General features: G+C 32.2%; 2 protein-coding genes across 3 annotated transcripts; one reads left to right on the top strand and one right to left on the bottom strand.

Moving 5' to 3' along the window:
* Nucleotides 1–694: 694 nt before the first annotated feature.
* Nucleotides 695–1,432, top strand: LOC120069431 (ethylene-responsive transcription factor ERF106). The gene has a single exon (XM_039021179.1). It carries the CDS (start codon nucleotides 732–734, stop codon nucleotides 1,230–1,232), a length of 501 nt encoding a protein of 166 aa, XP_038877107.1. The 5' UTR covers nucleotides 695–731; the 3' UTR covers nucleotides 1,233–1,432.
* Nucleotides 1,433–10,939: 9,507 nt separating this feature from the next.
* On the bottom strand, nucleotides 10,940–16,160 carry LOC120069432 (lipid droplet phospholipase 1-like). 2 transcript variants are annotated; one of them, XM_039021180.1, is made up of 10 exons: nucleotides 15,718–16,160; nucleotides 15,328–15,395; nucleotides 14,183–14,253; nucleotides 13,863–14,102; nucleotides 12,810–12,973; nucleotides 12,673–12,728; nucleotides 12,533–12,585; nucleotides 12,331–12,430; nucleotides 12,120–12,217; nucleotides 10,940–11,444 (listed from the first exon to the last, which is right to left on the bottom strand). In XM_039021180.1, exons 1-10 carry the CDS (start codon nucleotides 15,852–15,854, stop codon nucleotides 11,373–11,375), a joined length of 1,059 nt encoding a protein of 352 aa, XP_038877108.1. In that variant the 5' UTR covers nucleotides 15,855–16,160; the 3' UTR covers nucleotides 10,940–11,372. The 2 variants fall into 2 exon arrangements, with proteins under 2 accessions (XP_038877108.1, XP_038877110.1); XM_039021182.1 differs by having other exon boundaries at nucleotides 15,328–15,454; nucleotides 15,718–15,857.
* Between the last annotated feature and the right edge of the window lie 1,764 nt (nucleotides 16,161–17,924).

Raw genomic sequence — 17,924 nt, 5'->3', positions numbered from 1 at the left:
ACATATTCACCCATTCTATATTTTAACATTTTTATATTTTTATCGACAAAATTCTTATCAATAAAAAAATTTCAAAAAAATTTATATTTTATAGCAAAAATTCTAAAAGTTCTTTGTATTTTTTGAATTTTTTCTATAAAATATAAATATTTTTTATTTAAAAAAAGGCCCCTTTTTAATAAAAAATGTGAGAATATAGATTTTTTTTAATGTCTGTGTCAACTTATACACAACTCAACTAATCTTAGGAGACGATCTGTATAACTCTACAGTATTTTCGTATCAAAGAAACTCGTAAGATAATAAATCTTGAATCTAGAACTTCTCTTTTGTCAACATCATGCTCCCTGTTTACCATTATATCAACTCAGGATGGTTGAGAATATAGAGATTTAAACTTTCAACTTCAATGAAAAGAATCCTACCTCGTATATTAATTATAATCAAAACAAACTTAATTCAAGAAACATATAATATGTGTTAGTCACCAAGAGATCCATTACGTCTCCTACCATTGTAGTAACAAAAATCGTACTATATTTAAACATCTCTATGATAGCTAACCAAAATACAAAAACGTGTTCCAAATTCCAAATTTACCCTTTTTTAATGTGAACTAATGGGATTCCGTGTAAACGTGTCCATAGACCCCATTGTAATTTCCATTTCCCTCCACTATAAATCCTTCCCAAACCCTTCCCCAATTTTTCAATCTCACAAAAAAGGAAAAAATGGAACTACCAGAAGAAGAAGAAGACGATTTCTCGCCATTAAAGCTCATTCAACAACATCTTCTCCAAGACTCTGATTCCTTCTTCACATTCCTGGATTTCGAAATCCACTCACCGCCGCCGATCAAACTCGAATTCGAAGGTTTCGAGTACTTGAAACCGTCGGAAGAGGAAGAGCCTCCGATTCAGAGTCCGAAGAGCCAGCCGGAACAACAGTCGCCGCGATCGACTACAAGTTCCGACGGCGGGAGGCGTTACAGAGGGGTTCGGCGGCGGCCCTGGGGGAAGTTCGCGGCGGAGATTCGAGATCCGAGTAGGAAAGGGAGTAGGGTTTGGTTGGGGACTTTTGATTCGGATGTCGATGCGGCTAGGGCTTACGATTCTGCTGCTTTTAAGATAAGAGGAAGAAAGGCTAAGTTAAATTTTCCTTTGGATGCCGGAAAGTCTGACCCGCCGCCGGGGAATGGCCGGAGGAAGAGACGAGAGATTACAGTTAATTGAAGAAGGTGAAAAAAATATATAAATATCGTTGAGAATTTCAAAATTTAATCACTAGGAAAAAAGAGTAACACTAAATCTTTGGCCAATGTTCATGTGGGCTAACAGCCTTATTTTTAATATGAGTATGCATTTGTATAAAAATGGTATGTTAAATTACAATTTTTTTTTGTTTGATTTAATTTTAATTTTAAATTTTTCAAGTGGATATCTAAGCTAATTGCAAGGTTAATATTTTTAGGATAATAACAACTGTATGGTATTATTTTAAAAAAATTACAAATATAATAAATTTTATTAGTTATTGCTAATAGACTCTTACCAATAATATAATATAATTTATTATTGTTAGATTTTTAAATTTTGTTATATTTATAATTTTTTCTTTTTTTTTTACATTATGCTAATATTTTTTAATTTGATTATATATTTGCAACTGTAATATCCATTAATTATCGATTTTAATATCAAAAGTTTGATTCAGATATTTGAAACAAATACTCCACATGGTTGAACGAGAAAGAAATAGAGGTCTCTAATCCCTTACCCATTTTTTTTTCCTTTTTAAAAGCCTTACCCATTGACTAAAAATACCAAGGAAAAACAAAAGTCTAAATTTGGTCCCCCTTGTTTTATTCACCCAAAAATTCAGTCATTCATCTCTATTTTTACATTGCAATTTAACACTAAAACAAATCATTCATGCAAAAAGTAAAATTAAAAAAAAAATGATCAATTTTTATACTTTTAATTTTATCAAAATATATCTCAAACGAAATAAATGTTCTAATTTTACCCACAAACTTTAAATGTGTTACTATTTTAACCTTCGAATATTTTTTCAGGTAAAACATCACTAAAAAGAATATTCTCATATATTTTCAATAAATTATAAAACATATGTGTGATGCAAAATTAATAAAATTTTAAAGAAAAACGTCATTGGAGTTGGCCTAAAAAATGTCAATACAATTAAATTCGAGTTGAATTTTGTAAATTTTGACAAAGTCATTCTATGATTCATTTGTATATTAATAAAATGAGTTCAAATTTTAAATCTGAGGAACAGAACAGGAAAAAGAAAAACAAACCAAAAAAAAAAAAAAAAACAAATTTATCGACATGAAATTCAATTAGATCTCCATAATTCTATTTGTAACTTTGCATTTTTCTGGTTTGTTTAAATTACACTGAAATTTTTCAAAATCATATATTTGAGTAATTTAGGTTTAAAATAAATTAGCGACGAACACGAGTGAAATTAGCCTGTCGAAATAGGCTTTAGTTGTGATATCCCCAACGATAACGATATTTGAAATGTCCATAATGACATTTGTAATATCATTTATTATCTGAAGAGGGAATTTGAAACTCACCACAACCAAAGGTATTAATGAGGAGCATTATTAGATAATTATTATATTTGAGTTTAATATTTGTTTAAATGTTAATTTGAATTAATTAGCATTTTATAATTAATTAGTTAGAGATGGATTTTCCTTAGTTGGTTATGGATTTAGTCTAATACCTCTCACTTGCTACATCAATTGCTGGCAATAATATTTCATCGGAAATTTGAATTACATGCCTGAAGCCTATCGTTTTTGTCAAAGCATTGCATTCACCATTGGCATGGAGCTTGACCCATTGATAACTTGTAGAAATACAAGTTATTGTTTTCTCAAAATTGAAATAATTAGGATTATTAATTATGTAAACACACTCTTGTTAAAGGAAAACGTATGAAATTTTATATATGTGATAAACTCATACAAAAGTATCATCATAAGTGAAAAATTACTTCATTAACATACTTTAATGCAGGAATCAGAAAAATTTACTAAGTGTTGCGGATAATGCCAATGCAAGAGGTATTCGTCCAAACTACTCGACGCATGGAAGATACGTTTGGTTTGTGCAATCTACGTCAAATCATCAGCTTCTAGGCATGGGCATCTGACTGACGGCGTTTGATTGAAGCAGAATGACAGATGACTGTCTCAGTGTATGGAATTTAATGCAATCACATCACAAAGTGACTAAATGATTACCTATATAAAGGGAAGGTACCTGCAAGAGAAAGAGTTAGACAGTTAGACAGTAGACAGTTAGCAAGTAGTTAGTCATTCTTCACCTCTATCATCCAAAGAATAAGAGGGATGAACACCATTTTCCATCGTTGATAACGAGGTGCTGCCAGAGAGAAGCTTGAGAGAGACATTTCCTTCAACTCTTCAACCAAGTTGGCCACAATAAGCATTAAAAACAAGCCAAAGAAGATAAGAGATTGAACTTTGCGATTTGACTACTTCCTTTTTCTTGGCACTCTCATTTACCATTCCACTTGATTGAACTAAGATTGTTTGTATCATAATTCAATCTCATTTTCGACTATTCTTCACATCTTCATCTATTTATTTTCTAAGTTATTTGTGCTTGTGAACTTTCTGACTTGATGAATGCATAAAGCTTATGCTTGAATTCATCTGATCAGTTGATTGAAGTGAAAAAGCAGTTAAGTCACTCAAGAGAGTGGTTAATTGTTGAATACATCAAACTAGGGCGTGAAGTGATTTTAAAGAGAAAATTTTTCAAGTCTTTTGTCTGATTTTTGTAACTAACGCACGCACCCTAGAGATAGGATTAAGTGTCTCATTTGCATCGAGAGATGTTGAACATGAATTAAAAAACAGATTTCCAACGCATCACACATACACTTAGATTTTAGCAGACATCTGTACCATCTCCATATATATTGTCATTGTGCTCATATAGGCTTATTGTTCCCACTAGGAAATCAACGCATACCATCTACGCTTAAGTCATTCATCCACGAATCCTTTTTCCCTCTTTGAACTTTTGTATCCTTACATGCCAACATTTAGTGTAAATATACAACGCCTATCAAATAATTAGGAAACCTCTGTAAAGGTTTAAAGACCAACTCTGCGTTAGTATACTCTAGAGTTCCTGCGTTCAACCCTGGGCTTACCAGGACACTTAGGTTAGATTTATACTTGGGTTTATCTTAAGAAGACTTGTATGCACTAGCAAGATGCACACACACATAACTCTATCAACATTCAATGCATAGAGTTCTTGATCATCGTTCATCATCATTCATCATCATTCATCTACATCATTATAAACATGATCGAGAATTAAAGAGCGAACAAGTTTTTGGCACAGTTGTTGAGGATTCTAGCAACGTAGCTAACCAAAATTTGGATATTGTGTATTTTTGCAAAAACTTTCAGTCGAAGGTGTATCAAAAGTTATGCCTGGACTTGTAAATGTTTTATGAGCGGAGAGAACACTCCTGAACTTAGATACGATCACGAGATTGAAAGAACTTTCGGACAGAGAAATAAATCAAATTGACATCAAAGTTTAAGGGAACAACAAATGGCAAACGACCAGAATAATCAAAATTTGGCTCAACAGCTCGATAATGTTGCAATAAATCAAATCCTTATGGTGAACAACACGCGTCCAATGCGTGAATATGCATCACCAATGTTGTATGATTTTTTGCCTGGGATCATTTATCCAACGCTTGATGGGACCAGACTTGAAATGAAATTTGTCATGTTATAAAGGTTACAGACTGCAGGACAGTTTGGCAGAGCCTGCGGCGAAAACCCTCATGCTCACATAAAACACTTCCTGGAAACTTGTAATTCATTCGTGATTCTTGGAATCATGTCCAAAGCAATCAGATTATCCTTGTTTCCATATTTACTCTAAGATGACGCCAAACAATGGGCAAGCTCCTTGGAGCCAGGCGAAATAACAACATGGGACAAGTTAGTAGAGAAGTTCATGCAAAAATACTTCCCTCCCATAGTCAATGCAAGGAGGCGTCGGGAGATTATGAACTTTGAGCAAGGAGAATCTGAAACACTCAGTGACGCATGGGAGAGGTTCAAAAGATTAGTAAAAAATTGTCCTACGAATTGCCGCTAACTGTACTGATAAAGTCCTTCTTTGGAGGATTGAATAGACCATCCCAGATGGCAACAAACGCAGCCGCCGCAGGCGGCATTATGGAAAAATCTTATAATGAGGCCAAGGAAATTTGGGATAGGATTTCCAAACACAACATGGATTGGGTTGATGATGCTTATGACTCTAGAACAGACAATAGGAGGCGACAACAGAATGTGATCAATACCAACACATTAGCTACACTTTCAGCACAAGTGGCCGTAATGACAAACTTACTGAAAATTTTATCTATGAACAATGTAGCCCAAACATAGAGTGTGCAACAAATCGACGCATTTGGACAACCCATGATAAGTTGTATGGGTTGCGGAGAGCCGCAAATCTAGAACGATTGCCCTTAAAATCTGCAATCAGTCTGTTTCGTAAAGAATAATCCATTCTCCAATATATATAAGCCTGGATGGAAAAATAATCCAAATTTTTCTTGGGATGATCACCAACATGATCCACATCATTCTGAAACGCACCAGCAACATAGGCAAAGGCCACCGCCTGGATTCCAGCCCATGCAACAACAATCACAACATAAATCTTTTAACTAAGGTGGCAATGGGGGAGTTTGTTGGGGTTGATGCCCTAAATCTCGTGTTTCATTTACTTTTATTTTTATTTATTTTTTCTGCAAATTTAATAGGTTATTTACATATTCTTCCTCAGTATTGAAATTGGTTAGTTTGAGATGTTCAAATGTTGTGTATATATTTTACTGTAACTTTTCAAGATTTTACTATTATTTCATTTCTTTTTTTGTGATTTCTATATTTTTTTTATGTATATTGAGGTATATATTCTGTATACATTGTTCAATTTGTGTATTCTATTATTTTTTTTTATGTATACTAAGATATATACTAATTTTGTTGTTATATTTGTTTGTATACTGATATGTATATATGATATATGTATTATTTTAAAAATATGTTTGTATATATGATTTTTATATACTTCCTTTTATAGGAACTATTTCTATTCAAATTTTACATACTGAGGTATATATTGAATTTTTTGTTATATTTGTTTGTATACTAATATATATATAATTTTAAAAATTTGTTTGTATATATGATTTTTTATGTACTTCCTTTTATAGGAAATCCTATTGTTCAAATTTTATATACTGAGGTATATACTGATTGAAGGAACCAGTGAAAGTCCGCAGCGGAAGCGGAGATCGATCCCAAATTCCAATTTTTACAAAATAATCAATTTTACATAAACATACAGAAAAATATTATGCATTTAACTAAAATTACAACATGCTAATAGAAATTGAGAAAATGAGATTAGGAGAACTAACCCTTGAAGATCTAATCTTCTTCGTGTGATTCCTCTTCTCCATAATCGATTAACTGCAACATGCTCAAAACTCTAATTGGCCACTACCACGAAAGTTTCCTATGTATTCTCTAAGATGAGAATCCAAGGAGTTATATGGGCTCTTAGTTTTTTGAAGAGAGGGGGATTGAGAAGAGAATTGAGAAGGTGAGAGTTCTTTTTTGAAAAACCAAATTTTTGCAGAGATCGTTCTCTATATTCTCTACCTCTCAATTTTGTGAAGAAGAAAGCAACCAATAACCACTACCACCACTCACATAGTGAGCCGAGAGAAATTAGGGGAGGGAAGTTATTTATCTCCCATTAATTCAAATTAAATTATAACAAAATAAATTAATTTCAATTTATATATATATATATATATATAATAACTACCTTAATATATATATATATATAACTATAGATTATATGACATTAATTATATAATCTATGATTTAATATTGTATCACATATAATATAACCTATAGTTTTACTTCTTCCATCAATGGTATTTAATATAAATCCCCATTTATATTAAATATAATTATATGAATCCAATTCACGTAATCAATATTTGAATTATATTTCAAATATTCATTTCTTTTCAAATAAACTTTAGTATAATGTATCAAATACATTATAGTAATTATATCATATATAATTAAATTAAATTAATTATATCACATATAATTAATTCCTTAAATTAATTTGAATAATTCATAGTAATCTAAAACTGATTCTTATTTAATCCCTATTGAACTAAAGAGGGGATCTCATGGATCTATAACTTGAAGCTCTAATGGTACTTGAATAATTAATTAAACTCCTTTAATTAATTATTCAACATCCACTAATTGTCGGGCACTCCACTAAAGAACAACAACTGCACTCTTTGCACCTAGGCAATAATGCGATGACCCTTCATAAATTACTCGTAAGTACAACTAGGCCGAAATTACCGTTTTGCTCATGTAGTTACTTTTAACTCTTTAAGTATCATTGATCCCTCTAATGAACAATAAATCATAGTCCAACTATGACCAAACCCCTCTCGGGCCAGGAGAGGGGATGGCGTCACATTGTTCAAGCCCCAAAATCAACCCTTAAAGGAACAATTTATCTAATTTCTCCGACATTAAGGAAGGAGTGAATTTCATCTTATGTAGCTGTGTTCCCAACTCCCCAATTAGACGAATCTCCAAAATGGTGGGCTTGTTGAGTTGGCGATCTAACCACTTTCACCTATACAAATCAAAGGACCGCCTTTATAGGTAGGAGTTCACGACTCACTCAGGATTCAGGCCATGTCACCTATGGTCATCCTGGTGAAATGTAAGTCTCAATTATGAATGGTGTTATATAATGAGACTAGTCATTTCGTGGTCCGGACTTACAAACTCCTTTGTATAGAATACCTCCACTCACATTTCTCCACATGAATGATCGGGATCATATCATTTGTAGAACTTTACAACAATTGTAACGACTACAAAGCGGGTTGTACTCTTAATGTCACCAGAATAAGATATTAAGCCTTATCCATCTACTACAAACTATTTAGGTCATCACTTAAACATGATCCACTTGTATGTCTCTACATACATGTTTAAGTTACATATGATAATCTTGGATGTTAGTTTATTGGTTTGTGGGTTTAATGCTACTAAATGTCAAGTAAAACATCTCATATTTTATTAAAGAAATAAAATGTTTGTACAATACAATTAAAAATTATAGGACCCTCGAGATTTAGGGCATCAACCCCAACAATATTGATTTTGTTGTTATTTTTGTTTGTATACTTATATATATATATATGATTGACGAATTATTTTAAAAATTAGTTTTCAATTATGATTTTTTATGTTCTGCCTTGTATAGGAAATCTTACTATTCAAAATTTATATACTGAGGTATATATTGAATTTTATTGTTATAATTGTTGCTATACTGAGATATATCTATGATATAGAAGTTTTTTAAATAATCATTTTGCATTTATGATTTATTATGTACCACATTTTATAGCTACTCTTATTGTTCCAATTTTACGGTTGTTTCAACGAGAGAGATAATTACATTAATTATAAAGCAGCTAAAATAGATTTTCATCATCAAATGTCCTTTGACAGTTAGTAGTCGACAAGATAAATACTCTAGGCAGTCATGGTAACTTTGAGATATTTGCGCGTGTTCGATCAAAGGATTTTATGAAGAAGGATTTGAAACTTAGAGAAGATAATGACGTTAAATGATTGTTCTGCCTGATTTCCATTGGTGTTGAAAATTTTTGCTCATTGATTAATGTTTTTTCAAATAACCTATCAATAGTCTTGAATAATATATTTCCCAATGAAGCTATGAGTAATATTAATGATGATGAAGGTTGTTATTACGAAACAATTGATTTGTCAAAGATTTCCCCTAATTTCCAAGTTAAGATTTATGATATGTTTCCTTTCAAAGATGTGTTGTTGAATGTTATGCGAGCTATATGAAACTATTAAATCAAATAAGCAAGTTTTGGTACTAAGTTGTCTTGTCAATAAATGTAAATGGTCGCTTCGTACTCATTCAATTGGAGATGATGGGAATTCTACATGGATAATTACAAGTTTTGATCATGAGCATTATGCTCTTTGGATATTGTGTTGACTGGCCATAGACAAGCATCATTTTCTGTTATTAAGGAGTGCATCAAGAAGATTAGTATTGATGATAGTCATTTAATCACGCCTAAGACTATAATGAATTATATTCAAATTGAGCATGGATTGGACATAACTTACGAAAAGGCTTGGCATGTTCAAGAAGCTTCTGAGAATGAAATTCGAGATTATACAATTGTTTGTCCAGTTTATTAACAATAAACATCGGTAATTATTTCGTTTATATATCATAATATGTTATGGAATTAAACATCAGTACATATTCGTCTATTCCTTTGTATATAGAAAATAAACATTTATACAGTATGTAGCAAATAAGCAACAAAACAATTCTACTATCACTTACATAGTATATAGCAAATAAACTTCAGAACAGTCCTATGATATTAAAAAGTCTTTTATATTTTTTTTTATCATATTCATTTGTGAATTTATTTAATAGAGAGGTACAAAACAATATGTTTACTATTCAAATGTCTATATATAGTTAACAAACATCAGTCGATATATCTCCTGAATTAACTTATGTATATATTTCGTCAAATATCAGTCTATACAAACATGTTGAGATGATGTATTAATAAACATGAGTTGGCAAACAACAAATATTCCACATTATCTATATCTACTTCAGGAAAAGTTTTTGTCTGTGCAGTTTATTATCAATAAACATCAGTATATTTTATTTCGTTTATATATCCTAATAAACATTTGTATAGTACATAGCAAATAGGCAACAGAACAATCCTATGATAATCTACTAGTAGTTTATGAAGTATAAAGTATATGGCAAATATAGACCAGTGCAAAATTCCCATTATTCGAATATCATAGAGAAGTAGTTATATTCCATAGTATATAGTAATATCATAGAAGGATATACCGTTTTAAGTTTTCTTCATAGAAAGTAAAATTTATGTACAATAAAGATATCTCTTTTGATATGGAATATACCGTTGATAGGAAATATGTTATACATTGAAGTTGATTGCTTCGTCTCCCTAATTTGGTCGTCAATTGCAGTAAGTCCCCGCTTTTGTTTCTATCAATAGTGGAGATTCAAAGTAAACCTCCGTTGGTTGTCAATAGTCTCAGCAAAAGATGGACACGTTGGCCATCGATTCTCTGTTGGCTTACTGGTTGAACGTTGGTAGCCGAATGAAGAACGAAAGAGAATGGTTGCCAAATAAAGAAGAAAAACCCTCGTTTGTGATATCAATTCAAAATAAACCTTTGTCGGGATTCAATAACCAATGTTAAAGATAACCCTTGGCCTTGTCATTGATCGTTGGTCGCTGAACAAAGAAGAAGGAAGAAGCCCTGGTCTGTCGTTGGAACCCTCGTATGTCGTCGATTGAAACTAAAATGGGGGGAGGAGAGAAAGTGAAAAGATGTGGAGGAGAAGTTTCATCGGAAATAGGAAATTTTTGGAAAAAAAAAAGAAGATTAAAATCATTAAGGATGTGTGTGTCTTTAGAATACAAACCCCCAACTGATATGTCAAATATTGGACGAAAGGAATATATACTATCACACTACTAAAACTGCCCTCTCTATCTAATACGTATGATTCAAGTCTCACCAATTGTAAAATAATTAATGAAAAAATGTTGATTAAAAAAATAACAATTAATGAAAAAATTAAACATTTTTATTACAACAAATATGGGGAACAGATATGGGGTAAGGGAATTTCAACCCCTGGCTACGAGGAAAAGATTTCATGCCAATTATACTTATTGTTGGCAAAAACTAGAATTGAAATAAATAAATAAATTTCTGGAATATTACCCATTACAATCTCTCTGTAATCTCTTTGCTTTCAAATATGAATATCCAAAAAATTCATATTTGATTTTTGCTATTGAGAAAGAAGTCATTCAGATGCCTTCTCATCTGATCTCCCTCAATACATTTTGCCCATCCTTCTGAAGCAATGAAAGGGGAAAAATAAAGTTATCAAGATTGGCAACATCAGGGAAACTCGAACTGAGATTCGTACTGAAAGAACTCGATCAGTGCTCTCTCGATCGATTCTGAGCTCCAGGACGTAAGAGAAAGCAAGTAAGCCATCAATGTGTAGCAAGTATGCTTTGAATTATCAGAGGTCAAATTTCAATCTCTATGGGAAAAAGCATGCAGCAGTGTGAATCTACAGTAGAAATTTATCTAGCATGTGACGAATGACATCAACGCCTTCTTTGTGCTTGCTTCCGCCTTTAGCCTGTGTCCATTTTTGTAAACATTTTTTTAAAGATTAGGAATGCAATTGAGTACACCAATTGTAACTTAAGGAGGATTAAGTAAACCCAAACATCATCACAAATTGATATTAATAGTTCAAAGTTCGATTCATTAGAAAACAATGCAGCTTGAAATCTGAGAAAATGTTCCGCAAGCATGGTTTACAATCAAAAGTATGTTCAAACAAACAACTAAAACTCGCATCCTAGCATAGGGCTATTAGTGATTTGATCGGAGAGTTCCTCCCCATCTACCTTTTTAAGAGAATGGGTGTTTTCTATGGCTAGTCAGAGTGTGTGATGTTCTTTGGGTTCTATGGGAACGAAATAACAAGATCACGATGTTTAGGTGGTTAGAGAGGGACTCTTTTGAAGTTTGGTCCCCTGTTAGATATCATGTTTCTCATTGGACTTCGATTTCGGTAACTGTTCTATAAGTTCTATTTAATATAACTCGAGTCCCTTCTTTCAGAGGGGTTCTTCTTTCTTTTGTGGGCTTGGTTTTTGCATGCGCTTGTATTCTTTTATTTTTATCTCAATAAAAGTTATCGAATTCTATAAATAATAAATAAACAAAACTAACTAAATATCAACCGTACACTTCTATGTAAAATGACTCATTCTTATTTTAACCAAGGGAAGACTGTTGAACCTACTTGAATGACACTATGAGCAGCAAACCTCTGCCAGCTTTTATGAAAGCTCACATCTACTTTTTCCCATGAAGCACACGACAAGCCCGTTACGAGTTCATCTGCAAAACGAGTTTCAGCAGTAGATTTAAATGAAAAATTAATAAATAAATAGAAAACAAACAAAATAAAAGGTTATTACAATTATTCTACATAGAAAATGAAAGCAAAATACCTTCCAGCTTGTTGAAGATATTTTCTCCCAGTTTAGGACAAGCTTTGCAATATTCTTCATAAACAATATGGGGGTACTTACAATTCACAAACTTTTCCCACTGATGAAAGAAATTTTAGGATAAATGAATGGTGGGAAATGACAGATGCAAGTCAATAATATCAATAAAAATATCGACACAAAATTTAATGAAAGAAAGTACCCTTGGGAGCTCAGAGTCACATCTTATTGACGATGTTGCCCAACCAACGAAATCTTGGTGGATTAATAAAGGGAAACAACAATTATACAGTTGGAGAATATTAGATGATATAGGTATTTTCAACTATAAAGAAAGGATACTGTCGTAGCTGACATTGGAATAGACCACCCGCCGATGAAATGAGCACAATGCTGACCTACATCACGTTGAGGATAAGTGTACCAAATGGAATGGAACAGAATAACAAGATAGGAGAAACTTAAGGAAAGTGACTTACATGAATAAACATTCATCATTATCTTCTACCATGCGCTGAAGCAAGGGAGACTTCCCCTCAACATCGTCGGTCAGAAAAAGATGGCGGCCGGTCCTTCCGAAAATGCAATGAACGAGACAACTGGCAGCTTTCTCAAAAGCAGATACACCGAAAAGAAATGGCACCTGACAATTGATAATAACAATGGAGTTGAAAAGGCGACTTGATCTGTCCATATGAGTTCAAAACTATGACGAAATCCATATAAACCAAGTGTTTTCTCAAATATAGATAGATCTTATAATGATGTTTACATTAGAATATGAAGCCAATTTAGGTGATCATAGGGAGCACAATTGAACTTTCCATTCTTTTCTTTTATGAAATCATCAGCTTTCATCGAGAAAAAATGAAAGAATACATGAGTGTACAAAACCCAGTCCACAAAAACACCAATCCCTACAGAAAGGGGCTCCAACTTTGCAGAATAACACCTATAGGATACGAATGGTCTTTGATACCGAAGCCCACAAAGAAACGCGAAAGTGGACAAGGGACTAAACTTCACTAGGGTCCTTATCCACCCGTCTAAAACTCCTACCATTCCACTCACCCCACAAGATCCACTAGATCGCACACATCCCAGCTAACCACGAAATTGAACCTTTCATTCTATATACAATTACAAGAGTCCTTTTTCCTTCTTTTTTTTTTTTAATCCAATGAGTATCTAGATCAGTTTGCCCACACCTCAATTAATCTCACTGGACAACACGTTTGACCCCACGACATTTGGATGCTAGTAAAACTCATAGAATATTAAATTCTAGGTAAGTAGCCACCATGAATTGAACTCATTCCCTCTAAGTTCTTTATTATACACATGGTCCTTATTAGTGTACTTTTTAATAGAGAGGAAATTGGTTGTACAGTTTAAAACCACAGAAATCAGACTCATGCCATAGGGACTACAATGGTGAGAAAATAATTGTTTTTTTTTTTTTAAAAAAAAAAAAAACATCAGGGCATGCTTTTGATGGGAATGGAACAAGAAAACATAGAGAAATCCGATACCTGCTTACTCCCCCTTGAACCAAGATGTGGTGTAGCAACAGTAATGAAATTCGAAGCTTCTAGGCCATATATTGTACCTCTTCTTTCCTCCTCACATTCACTGGAAGACATGTCGCCATTTTCTTTCATAGGTGGTCTATATAGCTTCCCTATTGCATACCTCGCTACTAAACCCCCGACCGAGTGAGCAACAAAAGAAATTTTGCGTAGGCTTGGATTTCGGTGTATCAACTCAACAACCTGTATGCCGAAATAATTCAATAATATAAATGACAATATATTCTATCGACTTGGAACAAATTTCAAGACTTTCAGCTAACCTCTTTTGCCAATCGCTCACCCATCACATCGATGCCATCGAGAGTTAATGTAGCTACATTTCGCTCACTACCTGAAAGGAAAAAGTTGTAAACAATTAGCCAAAAGCCCTTTTGCCACAAATTAAGGGAAATGAATTCAGAAAAACAAATCAAAAACGAAAAGGGAAAGAAAAACAAAGTTCACGAAATGTTCTACAATCATAATCTGCAGGTAGCAAGATTTAGCTAATGCATATCTAATTTGGACCAAAAGTAAAAGCTATTCTTTAACACCTAAGACCATAAATTGCTCAATACAGATGAAGATAGCCAACAAGCCCTGATAATGTAACTTTTGTAGAAAGCCACGGCAGTAGTTCATCATCTCCAAGAATGTCGGAAACTTGGTTTCTTTGAATAATGTTCTCGACAAGGAGATTTTGGCTTGGTTCTCACTCAATACAAGGCAATAATAAATAACGTCCATATATTTGATATAATTCAAACAAACAAGAAGACAAACAAGTAACAGGACATAAGACTTGTAAGGAAATAAAGAGAAGGAAAGAAACAAGACAAGTTACAAAGAGAGACCAATATTAAAAACAGAGGAACATGTAACATATAATAGTAAAAAAAAAGGTTTAATAAAACACATTTGGTCTGAGGAAGACAACAGTTTAGTCCATGAAGAATGAGTAGAAATTAATATTAATTAGGGAAGAAATAACATTACAAGAGTTTGAACACAAGACCTTTTGCTCTAATACTATATCATCGATTGACCCAAAAGTTTAAGCTGTTATATCAATACTCTAACACTAACGATTTAATCCATGTAGTTTAAATTTTGTACAGTTTAATCCATAAACTTTAATTTATAACAAATTTATACTTTAAAATTTGTAATGATGTAGTCATTATCCTGAAAAACATTGGTAAGATTTAATGAGATTGTTTACATTCATAGATCAATAAAATAATTAGAAACCAAATGTGTTTATAAACTACAAAACTAAGTCAATAAATAATAAAATTGATACTTGTGTTAATCAAACTTGTCTAGATAATGACTAAATCATTACGAATTTTATAATGTAGGGGCTAATTTGTTACAAAATTAGAAGTATGGAAGTATTAGGAAACTTTTGAACAATGATACTTACAATGAACAATGATTTTGTCGGGAAACATTTGAACGAACAGTTCTGCTGCAAATTTCCAATCCGTTGCTCTGCAAAGAAGAAAGACTTCATATAGAGAATTCAACAAGAAGGTCTCTGTTCTTGCATTCTGCAGAATGGAAAATTAAGGTCCATTTGGATTGACTTGAGGAAAAAACGTTATTTAAACACTATTAACAAAAAAAATGGTTGACAATACACTCCAAACTACAATCCTATACTCACATCACGCCCATTTTAATACTATTTAGAAGTCTGTTACTCAAATGAATCAAAGAAAACAAAATAACCCAAGTCTAGCCAATCTACCATTGAAGTGCTTAAAATTTCAGTGAAATAATCAAATATCTAAACAAAAACCAGCTAACAAACCTTCCAAGGATTCCATGGACCATCACGACGAGATGATCAACAGAGGAAGACTCAGAGACCTTGTTACTCCAAACATCGCGACCCCCACTCGTGATTTCGGCAGAGCAAACCCCATTTTCGACGACGGCGTTTTCCATACAAAACCCACCTTCAAGAAACACTGCCTGGGGGTTTTGCGGTTCGAGGGTCGGTCGAAGATTTGAGAAATTTGAGGCTGTTTATAGGAATTTTTGGATTTTTAGGAAAATTGAGATGTGGAGCCCCGTTGGAAAAGACGGTGGTAATGGATATGATTGAAAAGGGATGAACGAAGGGAAGATTTTGGTCATCAAATATGCCGACAAGACGATAAGTTTGTGCTTACCGCCATTTTCCGGCGGCATCTTTGTTCATACACAGTTGGAGTAACAGATTTGTCATAAATGGATTGGATAATGATAATAAAATTATATAGCTTTTGCTGCTCCCGATGTGGTTTAAATATTGACATAAACGAAATAGGGAGGTATTAATTTCACGAAAATACTCTAAATTAATTAATAAATATTTTATGATTTTTTAGAAAACTAAAGGGCATGGGATTTATATCATATTTTTATTATTGACATTTTGTTATTTACTTTTAATATTTTATAGATTTTTCTACTTTATAATGAAAATATTGATTCACCCATCATCTCGACTCAAAGTCATGGAAACGTGAAAATATAGATATGTCGATGAAATACTATATATATCTATAAATATTTGTCCAAAAAAATGTATATCTACAAAATTTATTTTATTATCATAATATTAAATTTCTATCGACATGTTATATTTCCATATTTCTATAGGTTCAATATCAACATAAAAGATGAATCGATATTTCAATTATATCGTAGAAAAAATCCACAAATCACAAAAAATAAGTAGTAAAATGTCATTAATATAAATATAATATAAACAATAGACATGTTAACTTGTTTAAAAATCATAAAATGTTTATTTACTAATTTAAATTTATTTTTCAATTTTTTTTTTTACAATCTCTCTACAAAATATCCATTCAAATGGACATTTTATTGATACTTTCATTAAAAAATTTTGTAAAATTAAGACTTTGATATTTTCATCGACATCGAACATTTTAAACATCGGTTCTTATTAGTGTAGGTGTAGATGGATGTAGCCAAGAAAGTGCTTCAAAAAGTTCATAAATAACCAAAATGAGTATGGCGTGATAGACAATAAATTTGTTATATCGATTTCGATGTCAAATGTTTAATTCTCTACTCTACATATTGTCAGAAAAAAAAGATATAATGTTTTTTTTTTTCTTTTGAGTATAATAGTAATGGGATGATTTGACATTTTAATTGCTAGTTGAGTTTTTTTAACTCAGACCAGAAAAATGTAATGTTAAGTCCACTCAAATGGGTCATTTTTAGCCTAACTCGGACGATAAAGGGCTTAATTTATAGTAGCTTTACGTTCTTCAAAATTACAACATTTTGTAAGAAATCAAAGTAGTGATAGCCAAATCAACGTGAATTTGTTTAGTAATTAATATGTAATCTTACGTTTGTGGTAAGAGGTAAAACAAAGGAAAGAATTTTTGGAGTTTTTTGTTTTGTAGGTGAAGTTATAAAAAAATGCTTTTAAACTTTAGAGTAATTTTCAATAATTATTCCCTTAGATTTAAACATTTTCTATAGTCTTTGAAATTTGTTTTCAAGATAATATTCTTGTTCTTAGACTTCAAAATTATTACAAATAGAAAAATTTTCAAGAATGAAAATTGATATTAACATATAAAAAGTAGAGGTATATCGAAAACGCCTTGGGATAGCAAGCAAGTTTGTTGAAAGAGGGGTAGGCATGAGAGACTGGAATACGGAACTATCAACACCGTATGCATAAAGGACTAGAGCTTCACAGAGTGATCATCGAGCCAGGTCAGAATCCTCGACTCAAGGTGATGAAAAGAGAGTAATTTGATTATCTCAACAAAGAGAGACCCTGGAACCAGCTCTTCATAAAACAAAGTCAACAATAATCATTAAAAGCATTTAAATAATCAAATTTTACACATTAACTATCATGTCAATTTATATAAATGATGTTGTATGACTTTAAATTTTACACTGCATCAACTTCTTAATTTAGCGAGACAAGAAAAGGAAAAAATAACTCTAAGGATACTTTTTGCATTTCTTTTCTGTACC

This window comes from Benincasa hispida, unplaced genomic scaffold, assembly GCF_009727055.1.
Source record: "Benincasa hispida cultivar B227 unplaced genomic scaffold, ASM972705v1 Contig395, whole genome shotgun sequence".
Taxonomy (NCBI): Eukaryota; Viridiplantae; Streptophyta; class Magnoliopsida; order Cucurbitales; family Cucurbitaceae; genus Benincasa; species Benincasa hispida.
Note: the sequence above shows the minus strand (reverse complement) of the source record. Positions and strands in the feature narration are given on the sequence as shown.